Here is a 22,919-nt window from a genome sequence, read left to right as displayed (position 1 = left end):
ATTGTTGATGTCAATAATTGGTGCTGAAACCCATAAAATCAGTCGCACCCAAGCGCCAGCAGAGGGCGACAAAACACCAAAAAACACAAATAACAAGTGGCCATTACACTGCTGTCATTTTAATCTGTTTGAGCGGGGCATATGCGTTAAATGCGTCAAAGATTTTTACGTGATTAATTTAAAAAATTAATTACCGCCCGTTAATGCGATAATTTTGACAGCCCTAATTATATTATTATTTTTATTTTATTTACTTTTGTTCCGTGAAGAATCCAGAAAGCATTATTTGATTGTGGCTTTCTTAAAAACAATACATTTTTATTTAATCATATTAATCTATAATTAATTAATTTAATTAATTAAGCAATTGTCACACTTTTTCTGTTACAAACTGACCCCGGCCCCTCATCAGAGAAGAGAAAAGTTATGTGGCCCTCACAGGAAAAAGTTTGGGGACCCCTGCCCTAGTCTGTTCTGAACCCCCAAAAATTCAGACAAAAATCTTTTATAAAGCATAAAAATGCATCAAAACATAAAAAAAAAAAAACCATGTTACAATTAAACTATTACACAATGACCATAAAATGAGAGTTGGGCATCATGTAAAAAAACAAGAAATAGAGTAGGGCTGCAGCTATCAATTATTTTAGTGGTCGGTTAATCGATGAACTAGTTAGTTCGAATAATCGAGTAATAGGATAAGGAACATATAACATTAAAATCCCTGACCTGAGCCTCAGAAAATGAGGATATACTGTATTTTCAACAAAAGAACAATTGGTTAACTTATATAACAAAAGTCCGCTAGCTTAAATGCTGTAAAATGCCGTTTTGTTTTGTTTTTTACAATGCTCTTAACAAATAGTTCAAACACATATTCCCACAAAAAACGGCTACATATACCTTTAAAGTAAATTATGAATGCATTAAAAAAAAAAAAAGCTCAAACAAAAACCTAGCTTATGTTGGTCTTAACAGGGAGCAGCTGCATTCAGCCATGTGAAATGAGGCAGACTAAAGGGCAGTGTATCCACCTAAATTAATAAAACTAAATGCTAACACTTTCAAAACAAACTATTACGCCGCTTTAATTAAACATAGCCAATGATGTCATTTTTTGTTTTTAACTGTTATTTTCTCCATTATCAGAGGTCTAACAAAATGGATAATTTGGATATTTAAATTGGATTGAGACTGTCCTTTTAACACTGGTGAAGTCAAAGCAAACAGGCAAATTGTTTCTAGATAAAGCGTTTAAGTGGGACACACAGGGAAGGTGCTTACAAGCTCCTACAAAGACAACACCAACCTATCAAGACTTCTTTCCTCTCTAGGATGTTCTTCTGCGGAAGCTGCGCGGCCGAGCTGCCGGCGTCCACCGTGTTGCCGACCAGATCCGGATCCTCTGGCACCAGTCCCCGGCCCAGGTCGTTTCTCTGGTCCTCACGGATCTCGAAGTCCCCGCTGGGCCCGACAGCGGCCAGCTCGTTGTTGCCCTCCTCTGTGCGCGCCTGTGGAAGGGAAGGAAAGTTTACTTAAGGGCCCGATTGCGTGGAACACCGCTTTCCGTCAGGAACAATGTGGACCTTTGTGTTGTTGCTATATTCAAAGACAGATACAGTTGGTTCTATATACAGTACAGTTGGAAAAGTGAAGCTTAGTGATAACCGGCAAGCCATGCTTACTTCATTTCATGTGAATCTTCAAAATGATCATCTAACTTGGCCCACATTGATTGGTGTCCACAAATCTTTGCAATTTAGCGTCGCCCGTCTGTCTAGTACCTGCTGATTGGGGCTTATTTGTGTGGATCTCCTAAATAGACCCTATATCCCAAGTTGGGGAAAAAAAACGGTTACTTCAAACCAAAATAGCAGACTTCCTGTTCAAATTCAAGTGTGGGTTTTAAAGACTTTTTAGGCTGTCCTGATATAACATACAGTGGGGCAAATAAGTATTTTGTCAACCACTAATTGTGCAAGTTCTCACACTTGAAAATATTAGAGAGGTCTGTAATTGTCAACTTGGGTAAACCTCAACCATGAAAAAACAAGAAAATCACATTGTTTGATTTTTAAAGAATTTATTTCCAAATCATGGTGGAAAATAAGTATTTGGTCAATACCAAAAGTTCATCTCAATACTTTGTTATGTACCCTTTGTTGGCAAAACTGGAGGCCAAACGTTTTCTTTAACTCTTCACAAGCTCCCGCTCTGCTCCCTCCAAGGCAGCTAGTCAGGAAGGCGTATGACTGTGTGACAAAATCAGACAACTTGCGCTTCATTCAACCAAATTATAGTAACGCGCCCCTTCACATCCTCAGTAACGGTAAAGGCGTTGCAAAATGGGAAAAGTAGTTCATTAGATTACTCACAACTGGAAAAAAAAAAATAATGCTGTTGTAAACGCCGTTATACTCTAACACCATTTTTAACAACACTGATCGGACAACTCCATTAAAAATAATAATAAATAAAGATAACTGTTTTACCAATCATTGTATAACTGTACCCTTGTTTGTTTTTTTGTTTGAAAAATGTGACTATATATATTTAAAAGAAATAAAAACAAGATAATAGTTTCCTTTAAAAGTTTGAAAAAAAGAGGATTTGGACCATTTTTAGATCACAAATAGAGGTTGACGCTAGAGGCGTGCGAAATTTCCGATTCTTAGATTATCCGCGATTCGGCCGTGGAAGATTTGAGAACGATTCACAAATATCCAAATTCCGTTTATTGAATTATACCAGGTAAAGCGGAAGTAAAACACAGTCAGCGAGGTCTTTGGGACGCAATGAGGAACGGACCGAGAGTAAATATCATGTTCAACTCATGCCGCTAGATAAAAAAAAACAATCATACCTGACTGCGGCCGACAGCCGATAGAAACAACGCCAGTTGCTAGTTGCTATAAACATACGGCTACAGTAGATATAATATATATGTAGAACTAGATGCAAAAAGACAGACGACGTCGGTGTTAGAACATGTATTATTGAACAGAGATGCGAAATGACAGACTTTCCGGCATAAGTAAACGGCCACCATCTTAAAGCAGTAGACCTCTCTAGAAGGCTCTGTTGTAGCGAACTTAATTAACTTTTTATCTAAAATACTCCTAAATCGGCAGAATCTTGTCTTGAATCTATCTTTAAATGATGAAATAGTGTTAAAACTTTGACAAAAGTAGACAGAAATGAAATTATGGAATAATGGGAGCAATTTTAGCAACTGTGACAGTTGATTCACAACATTAAATTAATTGAATGTAGTTCAAAGCTGCCGATACAGAATGGGGACTGGAGTTTTTTTTATTTACTGTTATTTTTGTATATTTGTTTACTGTTATATGTTAACTTGATACTGAAATAGTAGTTTGGTTTAGGCTGAGAGGATTTTTGAACAATTTTGGAACTAATGTACAAAACATTTAAAAAAAAAAAAAAAAAAAAAAAGGAGGGGGGTGCATCAATAATCGTTTTAGAATCGAATCGGAGCCTCTGAAACGTAATCGTAATCGAATCGTTGGGTGCCCAAAGATTCCCAGCTCTAGTTGACACCCCTGTTCTCTAACCTGATCATATAAAATGAACAGATATGTTTCTTCTTCAAATCAAAACAGGATGTCTGTCATTTTCCTCTGAAGCTCCAAAAAATTCCAGTGCGGAACACGGTGTCTGTGTTTGCCGAGAAAAAGTCCGCTGGTTCCCGTGGATGGCTGCTCGCAGCGTTAATATTGTTTGTAGCCATTCCAGATTGAAATGGCAAAATAAACTCCTTTGTTCTATTAATGTAACATTCTTGCAAAGGCGGTTCTGACAACAAAGGCATTTTGCATTACACCCCCCCCACAGAATCCCATTAAAAAAAAAAAATCAATCATGTTTTGATGCCTCTCACATGCTTCTGCGTCTAGTTATCTCTGGCACGAAATCCATTGTGCACAAAGCGATTAAGAACACGATCAGACCTTGTTTTGCGGTGATGAAAGTCACTTTTTAAACACTGCTTCTTCTGGAGGGCCTCAGTGACGAAGACAAAGGTGCTACTGTGTGCGTGCGCAATTTTTGGGCCACCGCCACCGCGCACAGCTGCCGGATTTGGCTAATGACAGAGGCGCGTACACATGAAACTATATCCTGAAATGTATCCCGGTGTATATTTGAGGTCTTCCGGGAGCAGCGCATGTATGATCTCAACTTGCTCGGCCGGCTCAAGGAAAATTCTGCTTATTTATTCACTTAGTCTTGGACATTTTTATAGTTACATCTGTTACGATTTGTCTCGAACTATTTTAGAAAGGTCAATTTTTTCCCCCTCACAAGCTAAAGAGTGCAAGCTGAGCAGTCTGCAGTTTGAGTTGAAGCATGAGAAGAAAAAAAGCGCAGACTTCCAATAAGGCTTCTGTGTTGGGCTGTAGCTATCGATTATTTTAAGTAGTTGATTAATCAATGAACTAGTTAGTTCGAATAATCGAGTAATAAGGGACAAAAAAAAAAAGAAAATACGTGGGCTAAGCCTCAAACGGTATAAATAAATAAGTAAATGAGGATTTAAGTACAACAAAAGAACAATTGGCTAACTTAACTAACATAGCAAAAGACCGCTAGCTTAAATGCTATAAAATGCTAACTTTTTTTTACATTGCTCTTAACAAATCGTTCAAACACATATTACCACAAAACAAATTCTAAATATACTTCCAAACTAAATTATAAATACATAAACAATCACATTAGCTCGAAGTAAAACTTACAACCTTATGTTGGTCTTAACAGGGAGCAGCTGGATGCAGCCATGTTGGATAAGTCATGTCCTATCAACTGTTGCCACTAGAGGGTAAAGTATCCACGCAAATCACTAAACCTAAATGCAAACACTTTCAAAACAAACCATTACAACGCCACTCTAATGAAACGAATCCTCGAAACAGCAAAATTACTCAAGTTTTTCGATTAATCGTTGGAGCACTATCTAGTTTCATGACCAACTCAGACGAGTTTTGCTCATAACATCCATTTTATGAAAGAGGAGTACAGAGAGAGAAATGAGGATCGGAGTACAACAAAAGAACAATTGGCTAACTTGCGTAGCAAAAGTCTGCTAGCTTAAATGCTATAAAATGCTAACTTTTATTTTCAATGCTCTTAACAAATGGTTTAAACACATATTCCTACAAAAAACGGCTAAACAGACATATAAACTAAATTACGAAGGCATTAAAAGAAACATTAGCTCAAACAAAAACTTAGCTTATGTTGGTCTTAACAGGGAGCAGCTGGATTTAGCCATGTGAAATGAGTTATGTCATATTCACTGTTGCCACTAAAGGGCAGTGTATCCACCCAAATCAAATAAAAACTAAATACAAACACTTTCAAAACAAACCACGACAACGCCACTTTAATTAAACAAATAATCGAACCGGCGAAATTTAATTCATATCTTTTTTGTAATCGAATTACTCGGGTTAATCGTTCAGCACTGCTTCTGTGCCATTGACAATGACAGATGTCCAATCACGTGGCCCTTTTCGTACTTCCGTTTTGAATAAAAATTACAGTGGTACCTCTACTTACGAACTTCTCTACATACAGAACTTTCAGGTTTAGACACGCCTCAACGGGAAAATATTGCCTTTTGTTAAGAAAGAAATTTCAGGATACAAAAGGCAAAAATACAGTATGGCTGGTTCTAGCAGCTCCCAGAGTTTACTGAACGTAACATACTTATAGCTGCTCTGCCATTGGATATTGCCTAGCATTCCTGGCATCTAATTGGCTAAAAGGGACCTCCACTGTACGTGTATGTGTGTATCCAAGTGCCCTTCCTCTTCATTCACCCCGACAGCTTTACAAGAGTGTATTAACTTTTATTCTTTACTCTTTTTTTTTTTTTTTTTTTTTTTAATTATGCACAACTCAGATTTCATGTTTATTGTACAATAATCTAATTTTAACATGTATTTCTTACATGTTTTGATGCATTTTTATGCATTATAAAAGATTTATATCTGAATTTTGCGGGGGCTTGGAACGGATTAGGGCAGGGGTCGGGAACCTTTTTGACTGAGAGAGCCAAAACAACCAACATATTTAATAATGTGATTCTACGAGAGCCATACAGAATGTTTTTGTCTGTGTGTATGTGTATATATTAGGGCTGTCAAAATTATCGCGTTAACGGGCGGTAATTATTTTTAAAAAATTAATCACGTTAAAATATTTGACGCAATTAACGCACATGCCCCGCTCAGACAGATTTAAATGACAGTACAGTGAACTGCCCACACGTGTTTTATGGAGTTTTGCCGCCCTCTGCTGGCACTTGGGTGCGACTGATTTTATAGGCTTCAGCACCCATGAGCATTGTGTAAGTAATTACTGACATCAACAATGGCGGGCTACTAGTTTATTTTTTGATTGAAATTTTTACAAATTTTATTAAAACGAAAACATTAAGAGGGGTTTTAATATAAAATTTCTATAACTTGTACTAACATTTATCTTTTAAGGACTACAAGTCTTTCTATCCATGGATCGCTTTAATAGAATGTTAATAATGTTAATGCCATCTTGTTGATTTATTGTTATAATAAACAAATACAGTCCCTTTGTACCGTATGTTGAATGTATATATCCATCTTGTGTCTTATCTTTCCATTCCAACAATAATTTACAGAAAAATATGGCATATTTTATAGATGGTTTGAATTGCGATTAATTACAATTAATTAATTTTTAAGCTGTAATTAACTCGATTAAAAATGTTAGTCGTTTGACAGCCCTAGTATATATTATATAGTCGCTGAGTTGTGATTGATAAAAATCTTGAGAAAACAACAATGAAAGCCACTCACACTTGAGTGACAATCGTTGCTTAGTTGCGCACTCATCACATGGAAAAAAACAAATGGAAACATATTGCGTATATTATTATATTGCGTTGCGTATATTTCCTGGATGTGTAAATCACAACCAGGTGGACATGTGGATCACAGTGGCCTAGACAGGTGGAGCCTCTCAAGGCAGCCGTTTTGTGAGTCTCACTCTCCTGGATGTGGCGACAATTTGACAGGCTAAAAAGTCATGAAAGTGAAACCGATCGTCCGCCTGTGTGATTTGGAGTACTACGCAGTTCACTTTCGTGGTTTAATTTTCCCCTACACATTTTTACATAGTTCTATACTATGCTTTATAGCCACGCTGCTGGCTGAGAGGAGGCTTAACGCATGAGACAAGCTCTGTAATGCCCATCTCCGTGCAATCCGTGACAGAAGGACCAATGGGGACTGAATTAAAGCATATCATTGCGACTTATGTTTGAAATGGCCAAGATCAATGTGTGAATCAGCTAATCACGGCTCGTTTATGTCAAGTGAGCTGGCCAGTTCCACATTTAAGATTACAGGTTGTCCGGGAGCCAGATGCACTCCTTAAAAGAGCAGTAAAACAGGAAATACGCTCTGTCATATGTCATCGTATTTCGAGCATGTCGTCGGATGTAGCGATAAAGGGGCCGTTTACATGGTGACTCTCCAAGAATACGAACAATTTCAAATTTGCATTTGCGTCTCCATTTGAACAATGTCGCAATTCCACATGAAAACGATGTAGTATTCATGCCAGGCCCTAGGGGGCAGTGCAGATTTACTGGCGACAGAGAATGATGCACTTTGACCCCACCAAGCTTCCTCAGCCCGGAAAAAATATATGCCCGCCCACTCGAAGCAATGTCCTTTTTTTCTTTTGTTCAAAAAGGCACAAAAATTGAAACGTTCAACATATTTAAAAATATTATTAAAACAGTAAATTAAAGCCGACATTCCGCCATATTTACTGTTTTCGATGTTTAGTAGCACCACTGTGCACGCCCAATGTGACGTATACGAGTGCTGACGTTAACAGCGCGGTCTCGTGCCGCAGGAGCCTTTGAAATGCATGCCAAGAAAGCCCCCCTCAACCCCCCGCAATCGGATTCTTCCACTTTGGAGGCAGGATTCAGAATTTTTCGTCTTCGCCGACACCATATACACGCGAGCCGAGTCCGCAACTCAGTCATTGCGTCTTTGTGTCGCAGAGTCGCCATGTGAATTACCCCAAATGGCAAATCAAAGTTTACGTTGGATGTCAAAAAGATCGTGTGTCGAAGCCATCGCGTGTTGAGGTACTGTATTCCAAAGATCCTCGCAGCCCCCCATTTACTGCAAAACGGACCAGAAGGGGTGCTATTTGTTTGTGCTGCGTTTGTGCTAATTGTTAGGGACACTCCTCTGTTATTGAGAGAGTTGCTACGCTCCGTCAGCCGCGACAGAGGGCAGCGATTGACGTCGTCACTCGAAATTAATATCTGAATATCGATAAAACAGTAGCAGCACAAAGGAAACGTTTTACAGCACAAACAGGCTGCGTGACGTCATCACTCGAAATTAACGTCTCAGTATCTCAAAAATGATAGCAGCACAAACGAACATTTTTACAGCTCAAACGAAGCATAAATGACTGACATCATTTTTAATCAAAATGGGGGGCTGTTTGACCTCAGATTGACCTATAAAACAATTGCAAATATCTTAAAAACAATAGCAGCACAAACAACACTTTGTACAGCACAAACGTAGCACCAACAACTGACATCATCTTTCCTATAGATTTGCATCTGTTGGGCAAGGGGCAACTTTAAAGGGGTACCAGGACCCACTACAGCCCTTGAGGACCGGTTTCCCCGGATTCAGATGATTTTGCGGATTAATTCGTTTATTTTTCGTGTCACACCATCCTAATGTGCTGCATGCTTTTGTTGTTACACCAGGGAGAGTAATGAGAGCCTTTTTGGGTTTCTAAAAAAATGTTGTTCACTGCGAAGAATGGGTAAAAGAAGTCCGACAATTGAGGGACTGTTAGATGGATGAGGACGTAAGATAAGTGTTTTGTATTCGGTCAAATACTGAGATCCTGGGTTTTAACTCATTTGCTCCCAAAAACGTATAAATATGTTCTATTTTTAATTGTTTCAGTGTCCCAAAGACGTATATACGTCTTTTAATTTTTTTTTTCATAAGAGACATCTCTGGGTTCTGATTCAACTGCGCTCCAAAGCACAAAGCTGAAAATCCATTTTTAAGCAATAAAACTGGCCACTGGAGGGCAGTAGCGTATTTGGTAAGACCCGCAACCCGATTTAACGGCAACAAACGGCCGGGCCGGGCCAGCGGAAGATTGCCAGGCGGCGGACTACTGAGCACAACGACCGAGAGGACGCCCGGGATGCCAGGCGCTGGACGACAGAACAGAACGACCGGCACCACCAGTGCAGCGGAAGATGCCGTTGAGTCCGTGCTCCTCGCCGAGCAGACCCCGCAGAGACTCAAAAAAATCCATCTTTATGAGACAGGCGGCGATGACGGAGAAGTTTACCCGGCTGTCACGGCGACAACATCGTCATCGCTCAGTCAGTTATGTGTAAATAAATTGTTACTTTGCGATCAAAAGCTCTATTTGTCTTGTTGTTTGTGTTATTTTGTAAAAGGAAAACATTATTCAGATGTTTGGGATGTAACTAAAGCAAAAAATAGCTGTGTTAAAGTCAATGTTTGAAATGTATGCTTTCACAAAAAGCTCAATTTTTGTTTTTCATCAGAAGTATGACAATTGCTCAAACTAAGCTATTTTGTAATGCTGATTTCTAAAGAATGGAAAAAGATATTAATTTACTTTTTTTCCTGCTGAAAGAAGAGAGTCTAACCTTTCTTTTGGTGGGTTCCATGTTTCTATAGCAATAGAACAGAATTTTCTGTGGGCCTTGCAAAATCAGTCAAAATCCAGTAAAACGGCCGGGAGCGAAGTGCCTTGCTCCGGTGAAAATGGCTGGGAGTGAATGAGTTAATTCCATTAATAATGCTATTTTAAGATTTTTTTTTTGTCATGTCATATACACTTAAAAGGCATGCAAAATCGGACAAATTGTGCCCCGACCTTAAAGGGTTAAGAACCACTGAGCGAGAATAAATCCTTTCCGCTAACCCAGACATGTCCAAAGTCCGGCCCGGGGGCCAAATGCGGCCCATTGTCAAATTTCATCCGGCCCTCAACCTCTGTCATAATAATATTAACGTCTGGCCCGCACACAAACTTGGTCAGCAGTCCTGCTACCAGCATATGAAGTCGCTTACACACTAAATGCTGCTCCTCATTTATCCACTAAGAGGTAACAGCACTCCAAGCAACATTACCCCGTGTGACCCTTTACTCCCAATTTTCTAAAATGACGACAATCAACAAAAACTGTTGACTGCGACGGCCGACGCTTCAGGGATGGGTAGAAATTGGACTATTTCATCACTAAATACGCAACAACTGTGTCTGCCTCATTTGCAAAGAGACAGTGCGCTGTTTTTAAAGAGTTCAATGTGAGGCGATATTACCAAACAAGACACGCTGACATGTATGAAAAGATTACAGGGAAGATACGTAGCGAGAAATTGAAGCAACTTGAAGCTATTTTAATTTTACAGCAGCATTATTACATTATTACATTACATATAACAGCAGTATTTCACAAGAACCCTAGAGTCGAAGGAGAACGCAACAAAGGCTAGTTGCGAGATTGTTGAAATTATTAATTAAAACAATTAGGGCTGCAGCTATCGATTATTTTAGTAGTCGATTAATCGATGAACTAGTTAGTTCGAATAATCGAGTAATCGGATAAGGAACATGAAAATTTTAAATACCTGAGCTGAGCTTCAAACGGTATAAAAAATAGATAATAAAGATCGACAAAAGAACAATGGTTAACTTACATAGCAAAAGTCTGCTAGCTTAAATGCTATAAAACACTAACGCTTTTTTTTTTTTTTTTTTTTTTACAATGGTCTTGACAAATGGTTCAGACTCATATTCCCACAAAAAAACCCTGCTAAATATACCAATAAACAAAATTACGAATGCAAAAAAGAAAAAAACATTAGCTCAAACAAAAACTTGGCCTATGTTGGACTTAACATGGAGCAGCAAGATTCAGCCATGTGAAATGAGGCAGACAAGAGAGCAGTGTATCACTTTAATTAAATGAATACTCAAAGCAGCAAAATTTAATTTGAATATTTTTTCTTTAATCGAATACTTGAATTAATCGATTAATCGTTTCAGCACCAAAAAATAATAATAAAGCAAATGTGACACACAGAACGGCTTGCTAAAATGTCCTTAAATATATTGTTCTATGTAAAGGACGTCAGCCAAGGTTGGCCCCCCACATTTTTACCACACCGAATGTGGCCCCCGTTGCAAAAAGTTTGGACACCCCTGCTCTAACCAATGTAATGAAAAGAAAGAAATGGGCTGATTTACTTCTTGCATGTTTGTGTAAGTTGTACATTTCCTTACCTGTGTGGCATTTGGCAGTGGCGGGCGTGTGCTTCTCTCTGTGGGTGCCTTCAGCGTGGTGGTCGCCACGGGAACCCTGGGCCTGAAGGGGAACCTGGACTTGAGAGTGGTGGCCAGGGTGGTAGTGGGCGGGGCGGTGGTGGTGGTGGGAACATTTGTTGTCGACGCCTCCTCCGTAGTGGACTCCGCGTCTAACGAGGGGTAGAGCGACGTCGGCTCCGGCGACAGGTACACGTCCTCTTCTTCTTCAGCGGGAGATGCTGTTGTCACTACGGCGACTGGCGGTGAAGATTTGGGGGAGGCGGTGGTTCTGGCGGCGGCGGCCCGTATGCGCTCCAGCTCGCGTTCCCTCTCCCGCTCTCGTTGCCGTTCTCGTTCCCGTTCTCTTTCACGCTCCCGTTCTCTTTCACGCTCCCGTTGCCGCTCCATCTCCCGGACCCGCTCCCGCTCTCGTTCCCGTTCTCGCTCCCTTTCTAGTTGCTTCTCCTTTTCTAGCTCCAGCTCCCAGAATGCACTGCTCTCGCCATCTGTTTCCGTAGACAGAAGGGTGGTGGTGGCGGCGGTGGTGGTGGTGGTGGCGGCGGTGGCCTTCGTGGTAGCGACGACAGTTGCCGTGGTAGCTGCGATGGTGATGGCGACGGCGGGGTCCGGGTCGGCGCTGGGTTCCACCGCGGGCGCGGCGGATGGGGCGGGGCTGGTGGCCTGAGTGGTGGATTGGGGGACGGGTTGTTCTGTGGTGAAGGAAATGGACACTGATGTCGACCTCACGCTGATGTCAGGAACTGAAAAGATTCAAATAAAGCTTTATTGAAAAGGCAGAACATATCAAGCCACGTTAATCACATCATAACAAAAAAAGGACATTATAGTCTTTCTTTTTATTTCACAACACATGATTTTCCTTCGTAGGCCACACAAAATGATGTGGCAGGCTGGAGTTTTACACTTTTAGTAGTATATATTTCTTATTTATTAGGGGTGTAACGGTACACAAAAATCTCGGTTCGGTACGTAGCTCGGTTTTGAGGTCACGGTTCGGTTCATTTTCGGTACAGTAAGAAAACAAAATGCAAAATATACATGTGCTAGTTGTTTATTACACACTTTTGTGCTTTCAACAATAGGAACAGTAGCCTATACAAAGCTAGAATTCTGCTCAAAAAGTAGCGGGTATTGAAAGATAATAATCCAACACAATTTGCCTTTCAGACCCTGCGTATTGGTCAGCTTTCTTTCTGAAAGAAAGAAGAAAAAAGAAGTCCTGTGCTAAAGAGAAAAGCAATCCCAAAAGATTTTAACATGTATTTTACAAATGAAATGCCTCAATTTTTTTTTCTTCTTATGAACGGTTTTCAAAAGCTTTATTGGTGGATTTTCTCAAGTTAAAGCGCCACACAGAAATTAACAAATTTAATTGTGTAAGCAGGATCTGTGTATTATTCTTATTCATTAACTACAGGTGTTTTAGCTCATTTCAATTTATTTTATTTAAATGGGCTATTATTTATTTTATTATGTGTTTGTATTTTACAAATGTGATGTAGTATTCATTTATATTGTATATTTTATGTTGTCTAACTTTAGTTCCTATGTGAATATTAGTTCCTACTTGTTTTGTTGTGGTAGGAGGGTTTTGTATTGAACACGGGGCCGTGTTGGTTATTATTATAGCAGAGAAGACAACTGTAAATCAACAAAGACAAGTCAACTGTGCCCCGATCTACCACCCAAGAGATCTGATGGACTCAAAAGGTGGGTTACGATTGGGGAATTATTCAGAACGAGGAAAACGTTATGAAGAGAGCCACAAAATGTCATTGTTTCAGTCTCTCTACTACAATATTTTGACAGGATGTTCTTTTTATCCGAGTATTTTTCCCCAACAGCTAAATAAATGGCACGGTCATAACAAATAACAGTCTTGTGCTAAATGGAATATGAAATAATAAAAATGCATTTATTCAGCATGACATGGCAAAATTACTCCATAATGGTCTAAACTGTCGACTTCACCTTTACTGTCGCACCTCCCGAACGATATTTTATGCCACCTAAGTCGGGCTTATGTCATTTCCCTTTCCCCGGCTTCGGAGAATGTAAACAAACCAAGAGTCGTGACAGCTAACAGACATGCTAACCCGAACCGAGTAATGTTTCATTGTCTTCGAAGCGAAAAATCTCACATAACTAGCCCGGAACTTTTCACATGATGACTGGGTTGTCGAATGTCTGTGCCGACTGGCAACCCGCCCGGCGGCGAACAAGTTAGAGCTCGTCGTTCCCCTGCTGAGGGCAGAGGGCTCGTTTGCGGGGAAGCAGCTGGACAATGACCGCCGGACAAACCGGCCGACGTCGGAGGAGCGTGTAGCTGCCAAATGGTTAACACAAATATGGTAAAATAATGCTTTACTACACGGCGAAGTCGTAAACAGCGACAGACTCATAGGCGGGCGGCTGCAGTTGTTATGCAGCTAACATGACAATATGTGTATGAGGAGAGCTTTTTACGTGCCCATCCTTGATCAGACGAAAGTAGTCCTTTATTTAAAGAAAGTTTGTGTTTATGTAAATTATTGTTGGAATGGAAAGATAAGACTGATATACACATTCAACATACTGTCCATAAGTACTGTATTTGTTTATTATAACAATAAATCAACAAGATGGCAATAACATGATTAACATTTTGTTAAAGCGATCCATGGATAGAAAGACTTGTGGTTCTTAAAAGATAAATGTTAGTACAAGTTATAGAAATTTTATATTAAAACCACCTCTTAATGTTTTCGTTTTAATGAAATTTGTAAAATTTTCAAACAAAAAATAAACCCCTGCTATAAATAACAGTCTTATTTATGATTCACCCTCGGGCCTCGAGTTTGACACCTGTGCACTACAATACACAGTGTTTGCTACACTTTTTGCCAGTACAATGAAAATTGAGCAACGACAATATAAACAGGCACGTTAATGTAATTTTGGCCCGTCCGACGCTTTGTTATAATCCACTCTGACGCTTTCCCGCAACAACTGAGGCGTGAAGTACAACTGTGGCAAAGCGACGAGGTGGAGTGCGGCGGAAAAGGAGCTTTTGAGTATTAAACAAGTGCAGAGAGGAGATTAATTTTCCCCGCGTACCTTTCATTCCGTTTGAGCGGCGCTTGAAAGAGGAGCAAATTGAATGTGGGTTCACAAAGGCATGCAGGCAGGAGAGGATATTACAAAATGGACTCCGACAATGGAGCCCCTGTCAAAAATCAAGACGGCCCGCCGCTGCCGCCCGACTGATCCGTATCATCGCCGGTGGACTTAAAGCAATTTTCCAGGCGGCTGTTTCCACTGCTCTCATTACCTTCACCGAGAGGGGTTTTGTTCTTACCCCGATGCCTTTCCATTTGTTGGTGTACCACCATTCAACAAAAACTGCTAAGCCGATTACGAGAATTAACGTTTTTTTATTCGTCGCCGACGAAACTCGACGGTGGAAATCTTTGCTTGTAGTATATAAACAGTGAGAGTACAAAAGAATTTTGAAATGTCATTTTCAAGGGCATTGCTAGCAATGTTGCAGACTTAACTAATAACAAATAAACAGAAAAACAAGTTCTTTTCATCCTTCTGCTGTGAATTAAAATATTCGATAGCTGCAGCCCTAAATGCGAACGGAGGTCGGAGGAGGACCGTCGAGATCGTAGATATTAGGGATGTCCCGATCCAGGTTTTTGCACTTCCGATCCGATACCGATACTGGCCGATACCGATACCGGCCTATCTGAGCATGTGTTAAAGTTATTTAGCCTCCTTACTTAGTTGTCAGACTCATGTTGAAAAGGGTTTTAGTACTCTTGATAACAACTAGCTAGCTGAATTAGGTGAGTTTGAATAACACACAACAAATGGTAACAAGAAACTGACCTGTTTATTCAGTGACTAACACAAAACATTATAAATAACAAACAGAAATGGCATAGTCAGTCAGTAAAACGTGCAAATAATATGGTAAACTGTCTTAAAAAAGCAAAATACACAAACAACCTCAGTGGAAAATCCCACAAATCCCCCAAGCTATTAGATGCTTTTAATATTTCGTGCATTAGTTACAAAAATTGTATAAAAAGCCTCTCAGGTTTAAATAAACGACTATTTCAGTATCAAGTTAACATTTTAAAACAGTAAATAAAATACTCAAGTCCCCATTCTGTATCTGCAGCTTTAAACTTCATTCAATTCATTTAATTTTGCGAATCAACTGTTAAAGTTGTTAAAATTCCTCCCGTTATTCCATAATTTCCCTTCTGTCTACTTTCGACATGTGAAAGTTTTAAAACTGTTTTGAAGATAGATTAAAGTCAAGATTTTGCCGATTTAGGAGTATTTTAGATAAAAAGTTAATTAGGTTCGCTTGGAAGGTTCACAACAGCCTACTAGGAAAGTCTCCTGCTTTAATATGGCGGCTGTTTACTAACACATGTAGTTGTCCATACTTCAATGTTGCTAATGCCGTCGAGTCTGTCATTTGGCATCTAGTTCTATATACATATGATATCTAGTAAAACGATGTTGACGTAGTTTGTAGCGGCTGTCAGCAGCAGTCAGGTATTTTTGTGTTTTTTATCCCGTAGCATGAGTTGAGCTAAAGCCGTGAGTCGAGCATTGGCATTACCCAGGTCTATGACAAGCATGCTCTCATCATATTCTCGGGACGCAATGCGATCCGTTTCTCATTGCGTCCCGAAGACCGCGCTGCGTATTAGTTCCGCTTTACTTGACATATTTCAATAATCGGAATTTGGATGTTTGTGAATCGTTCTCGAATCTTCCACGGCCGAATCGCTCAAGGATGTAATGACGGCTGGGCATGTTGTACCCTGGTTCTAAGTGTTGGATGGTGCGTCTTTACTCACGAGAGATAATGGCTCGTCATCCAGAATGAATTCTTCGGCAATGACTCTTGTTATTCCCTGGGCTTTGGGACTGTCGAGTGCCAGTTTGTCATGCATAGCAAAAGTTTCTGCCAGTGTTAGTTGCGTAGGACCTTTCTTTTTGTCTTCGGTTTTCTTAACATACTTCTTATAATGTTTGTGGTGGTATTTCGCTAAATGCTTGATTAGGTTGTTCCTATTAAAACTTCTTGCAGCTTTACCACCACGCTTGACTTTATTGTGGCCTCCGTTACACTCTGCCTCTTCGTCTTCGTCGTCCTTTAAGGTGAAATGATCCCACACTGCTGACGTTTTTACCGATAAAGTCTCTCGGTAAATTGGGAGACGGTAATGTAGTGTGTTGGAAGGTGTGCCATAAAATGCGGACCGGATTTTAGGGAAACCGAACCAAAAACTGGAATGGATTATGTAAATCGGTGCGCTGGAAAACCCGGACCGGACTTTCAAAAACTGGATCGGAAGTCTGGATCGGAATTTTTCCGTGTCAGCCGATCCGATATCGATGCGCTTTTTTTTTTTTTTTTGCCCATATCGGCGTCCGATCCGATCGGATCCGGACATCTCTAGTCGATATTCTACGGCCGTACTGTCCAGCCGGTCGAGCTCATATTTTTCTCTCATTTCCATCTTCATTTCAATGGTAAGTGTCACATTTTTAACCACCTGCACTAACATTCTTGGAACCCGTGTTGATTTCTCTGACAAGAAAATCCGCCATGCGTCCGTCTTGCAGGAAAAAAAAAAAACTGTGGAGCTGTCATAAATCGTCGTATTTCAATCACGTCGTCAGATGTAGAAACAAATGGCGAGCCAAATTTTACGTCGGATGTCGAAAAGATCGTGTGTCAAAGCGATCATATGCCGAGGTACCACTATATACAGTGAAATTATTCATGGAGGAGTCAATTAACTCATTTTCTCCCAAAAATGTATAAATATGTTCTATTTTTAATTGTTTCAGTGTCCCAAAAACGTAATTATACGCCTTTTACATTTTTTTTTCACAAGAGACATCTCTAGGTTCTGATGCAAGTTCGCTTCAAAGCGCAACGCTCAAAATCCATTTTAAAGCAATAAAACTGGCCACTGGAGGGCAGTAGCGCATTTGGTAAGAACTCTTATGAGACCGTGAAAGGAAATGAAGAGAAATAGTCAGGAAACGGAAGTTGGAAGAAGTAAGAAGCGTGAGAAAAATGTGGAGAACGATGTAAACACAAGGCACATGCCCCACACAAGTTCACTAGGTGAATTCTGTTATGAGGTAGTGGTCACTACAAAAGAAAGATAAAAAAAATCTATCTTGATGAGACAGCCGCCACAACAGCGTCATCTCTCAGTTCAGTAGTTTAGTTATGTGTAAATAAATTGTTACTTTGCTATCAAGAGCTCTAGTTGTCTTGTTGTTTATGTTATTTTGAAGAAGGAAAACATTATTAAGATGTTTGGGATGTCACAAAAGCAAAAAATAGCTGTGTTGAAGTCAAAGTTATGTTTGAAATGTATGCTTTTACAAGAAGCTCAATTTCTGTTTTTTCATCAGAAATTGGAAAATTGCTCAAACTAAGCTATTTTCTAATGCTGATATCTAAAGAATGGAAAAAGATATGAAATTATTTTTCTTCCTGCTGAAAGAAGAGAGTCTAATCTTTATTTTGGTGGGTTCCATGTTTATATAGCAATAGAACAGAATTTTCTGTCCAGTAAAACGGCCGGGAGCTAAGGGTGTTGCTCCGGTGAAAATGGCTGGGAGTGAATGAGTTAAGACACCCCATTAAATATTCAGTTCTTTAATAAGAAAAAGAAGAGAGAGTTCACTGCTCCTTGCCTTTTAGTTGTCCAGCAGTAGTTTCAAGTCATGTTAATTGAAAAATGTCCTGATTGTGTTGCAAAGTCCTGTGTGCGTCTATAAGAGGTGAGTACACAAGCCCTCTTGTACTGATTAGCCTTTATTGTCATTTTTGAGATGTTACCAGTTAGGGCCGAATGCTAAGCTACTTAGCGAATTCGCTAACGTGTTTTTTCCATGTCTTTTTGTGCGTTGTTTGTTGGTGTACAAAAGTTACTCCATATGCAGAATGCAGAAGGTGTAAAACCAGGATTAAGTACAGCGGTAACACTACAAACCTGCAAAATAGTACACGAATCTGTGAAAATAAAGTATATTGGTCAAAAGAAGTCTTAATTCTAAAGGCACTTTATGTTTTTTTGAGAAAATGTGGAATTCATTCCACCAGTGTAAATTTTATTGTATTGTTGGGAGAAATAAGTACTGCCTTTGAAACAGCTAATGTTTTTGCACCTTATTGTGAAAAAGAGCAGCTTAAGGTCAGCTTTGTGTCGTACAGGCATGTTTCCATTGTTGCTGCTGGATCATTAGGTGATTGGAAATAAAACGTAATAAACACATACATTTGTTTGGCTGCTTTAATTAATGAATACTGGCAAATATACCATGCTTAAAAGTATGAAGTAGCCACAAAGTAAGAAAAAATAATCCTGAAAGGTAGGGGGAAAGATGCATCGAAAATCGTGATCATCGTTAATACCGTGAAGATAACTGAAATCATAATCGAATCGAATCGTGAAGTGCTTTAAATGGAACACCACAATAGCGTACCTGAATGCTAATTTTAGATCGTGACGTCACCATCATAACCCGGAAGTGGGTCAACATAGACACGCCCTCGCATACAATCCATGTTATTTTTGCTTGTTTTCTGCCGGTAATCTTTCGAAAAAGAACATGCCGTGTAAACACTGCTGCTATGCAACTTTTAGTTACGACTCTAGACATTACGCCTTTTGAAGTATGTTTTCTTCATACGTTTCCAGAAGCCAAAAAAGAGGAAAAAATCTGAACAATGGATCAACTTGTGCGGACGTCCAAAAGACCAGTTTAGCGCCAGCAAGGTCAAGCCATTCAGTTTCATATGCAGTAAACATTTTGTTGGGGGCCATGGTCCTACAGAGGACGAAGAGGAAAGCAATTGTGATATTTTTATTATTTTTCAGCGTGGTGTTTTGCCGTGCTGCTTCTGTTTGACACTGAATGACCTGAAAGAAATTAAAACGGTATCCGACTGCCACTGTTGTAAAAAAACTATTTTAGTAAGGGGGAAGCGTGAATAAATGATAGAATTAAGATTTGTTATTAATCAAAAAATTAATATGTTATGTTGTTGTTATGTTATGTTGACTGCCACTGTGTAGCATTTACGATCGCTACACAAAAATAGCAATGTAAATTACCCCCAAGTACGGTCAGAGACGCAAGACAACCAGAGAATATAGTATATAAGAAAGACAGGGCATATGGTGGTGAAGGATAGATTGTTGAAACAGGAGAATGTCATTGTCAGTGGCGTAAGGCAACGCACATAAGAAAAAGGTGTCGATAAAAAAGCTACCTCTGCATTAGGTCTGCTCTTTTTCCCGTCTTTTTCAGCCCTCGACACTCAAGCCATCTCTTTAACTGAACATTTGTATGTTCTTCCACATCTTTACCAGTGAATTTTGCACCAGCAACATCATTTTCAGATAGAATTGGTAGGTTTAGCTCAGTAAACATCACCTTCGTACACTATTTACATGCATTTAGTATTGGGACAAACGCGATCTCGACACACCTAGCAACAATTACTAATGTCATGAATATTATTGAGCAAAATTGACGTGTTGCGTGCGGTACACCATTGTCGACATGAATCTGTTGGGGCTGTGTGAGAGTGTGTGTGTGTCTGTGTGGCGGGGGAGGGGTGGTTAGTGCCAAGTAATCAGCCAATCAAACGTACATTTGGGAGGAAAAGAATGGACTGGCACATTCAGCAAGTGAAAGGGATAAATCTGAACATAATGAAAATAATTCCCGTAATAATGGTAGGGCATATTCCATCCTTACAACATATGGGAAGACAATCTAAACGGCCTCTTTTGCACAGCGTGGCGGCTTTTATTTTGGTGTGGCGGTGCGCCACGACATTTAATATGTAGGGGAAACCCAGTATATCATATTTTACGCAGTGCGCTGAGAAATATTGTGCGCCTAACACTTGCAAGCATTTTCAAGGACATTATTCAAAATTCAAGCACCGTAAAATCCAAATGTTTTCATGGATTTAAAAGGACCTGTGCCAACACTTTTGAGTTACTTCATGGTGCGCGACCTATGCTAGTTAGCGCAGATCAGAACATCAGGCCCAATTACAGCAATGCGATTTAGGTTAAGCGGCTAATTCCTACGCACGCCAGACAAATACCAACATGGACAACGCCAGATAGGTGCGTGATGGTCTAATCTGCGTGGACTTTAATCTGATTACAGTAAATAAGATCTCAGGAGGGTGGTCGAGTTTGCCAGGGCGTGTCCGTGTTTGCCGTAATTGTGCATTGAAAGCGCTTTGTTTGGATGCTGTTCCGTCGGGTGGTTAGCGCAGGTCTTGAGGGTCAGCAGATTGAAAGGCAGCAGCTGGCAGTAGGAACACACATACGCACGCACAGCAAGACAGGCCAAGCGGCGCTCACTCATTCACTCACTCACTCCCTACTTACATCCCGAGCCAGATCCCGAGTAGAGGTCCTCATCATCGTAGAATTCGTCTCCCGTTGAGCCTTCGTCATCGACGGGCGACCACGTCTGTCCCTGCTTGAGAGAAAGGCAGAGAATTTGATTGGACATTTGTCACTTCACTTAACACGACAAAGCACTCTCGGCAGGAAGCAATATGGCGGTCGGGGGAACATCTGGCTCTCCGGAGAAGCTCGGTTAATGAAACCATCCAACGGCGGGACATCAAAGCTGGAGAGAGCAGCGGCGTGTCGGTGCTCGAGGCGGCTAACTTTTCGACCCAAATCCTCTTTCGCCCTGTTCAATGCGATTTTGAATAAGTAACATGGCTAAATATAAAAAGGGAGGATCACAGAAATGTGCTTTTGATGGATCTCACGGGATGACCAGAGGGCAGACTGTGGGAGCGCTAATAGCGTTTAGTTTGCCTTTTACAAATGCAAACACCAACGAGCAAAATGTATGGGGAGAAATTCTCTAAATCTACACAAAACTTCAAGGTCTGCTTGGGTACATCATAAATAGAGTATGGAGGTGATAGGAAGTGATGTAAGATATGACGATATATATCGTGAAAATGATATAAAATGACATATCGCCATATCGTCAATATCGTGATATGTTGGGTAGAAGGTAAATCTACAAGTCTTCAGCCCTTAGGCACCTATTGGTCACGGTTTAGCACATCAGCTATGATTAAAGTGACCTCTAGATGTCTCCAATCCAGCATGCTTGGTAGAGGAGAAATGATTAATCAATTTCAAATCAGTCTGTGAAGACCTGGATCATTAACAAAAGTGCCACGGATCAAATTGCACTTAAATTGTGTTTTCCAATGCACAAGTTTACATTATCCCCATAACAGACAGTCAGAAATAATATCAATTCATGAAATCAAATGTCATTCAAACTCATGGTTTTAAAACAAAACAATCACAAAACAACAAAATAAATAGCATAACTAGCAAGTCATGAAACAACTGGAACAGTAACTGAAGAAATAATTTTCACAGAACATGAACTTTGAACATTACATTTTATAATATTATTTACATACAGGTAGTCTGCGGGTTACGGACAGGTTCTGTTCCTATATGCTGGCGACGTAACCCGAATTTCTGCCTAAATCCGAATTAACCCTTTATATGCTGTACCCCAAAATAACTATCAAAAAAGTCCAAAAATAATGTATTTTGTTTAATGATGGAGAATACACTGCCCTCTGGTGGCAGCGTTGCGTCTAGCTGGACTGTCGCCTTATGACTGCGGAGCAGACTCTCGTCTGACATGGATAAAGGACAGCTGCGCTCTGGTTTGGCCCCCAAATCTCAAAATAACGATCCAAAAATTTCAAAAGCATTGTTGTTTAATGATGGAAGTTATACTGCTCTCGGGTGGCAGCGTGTGTCTGGCTGGACTGTCGCCTTGTATGAAAACGTACTAAAAACATGTTTTGGGACATAAAACATAACGAGACATAACGAGACATCTCGAGACGGGAACATGACAAAAATGCGCTATAGTTTCCATCACATGTTCAGAACGTGTGACATTTTACTGTATGTGTAGTTAGCTTGCATTATAGCAGTGTCTGGTTGTGTCACTCATTTGACGTGCTGCACCCCCCATCCCCACCCTCAACTCGCCAGTATCCTCTGCTCTCCAGGCTTGCACACACGGTAAGATGTTTTCTTATCTTGGACAGAGAGTATATACCATGTTGCTTTAGCCTTTAATGGTCTGTCCTGAGTGATCATCACTAGGGCTGCAAATAACGATTATATTACCTATCGATTAATCGGCCAATTAAATAAGCGAATAGGTGTCACTTTTTTCAATTACCTTCACAGTTTAAACTTTGGCATGTTGTTAGTAACAATGAAGAAAAAATCAAATTTTAAAGCACATTCTCTTGTATGACAATTTACAGTTTGAAAGGGAGTTTGAGACTATAATCTGTTATATGAATGGGATTAAATATCAACTTTTCTAACTTTTCTAACTCAGGCGCTAATATCCTTCTC

The 22,919-nt window shown here is 40.0% G+C and overlaps 1 protein-coding gene across 2 annotated transcripts in view; it reads right to left on the bottom strand.

Annotated features, from left to right (window-relative positions):
• sdc3 (syndecan 3) overlaps positions 1–22,919 on the bottom strand; it is a 109,769-nt gene that overhangs the window by 12,225 nt on the left and 74,625 nt on the right. The window contains exons 2-4 of one of the 2 annotated variants that reach the window (XM_057827273.1): positions 20,880–20,973; positions 11,389–12,170; positions 1,310–1,511 (exon numbers count right to left, since the gene is read on the bottom strand). In XM_057827273.1, the coding sequence (XP_057683256.1) occupies positions 1,310–1,511; positions 11,389–12,170; positions 20,880–20,973 (1,078 nt within the window). The remainder of the gene's footprint in view (positions 1–1,309; positions 1,512–11,388; positions 12,171–20,879; positions 20,974–22,919) is intronic. The other variant, XM_057827274.1, reaches the window with a different exon arrangement.

Source organism: Corythoichthys intestinalis, chromosome 22 (genome assembly GCF_030265065.1).
Source record: "Corythoichthys intestinalis isolate RoL2023-P3 chromosome 22, ASM3026506v1, whole genome shotgun sequence".
Lineage (NCBI taxonomy): Eukaryota > Metazoa > Chordata > Actinopteri > Syngnathiformes > Syngnathidae > Corythoichthys > Corythoichthys intestinalis.
This window is presented reverse-complemented; position numbering and strand designations above follow the sequence as displayed.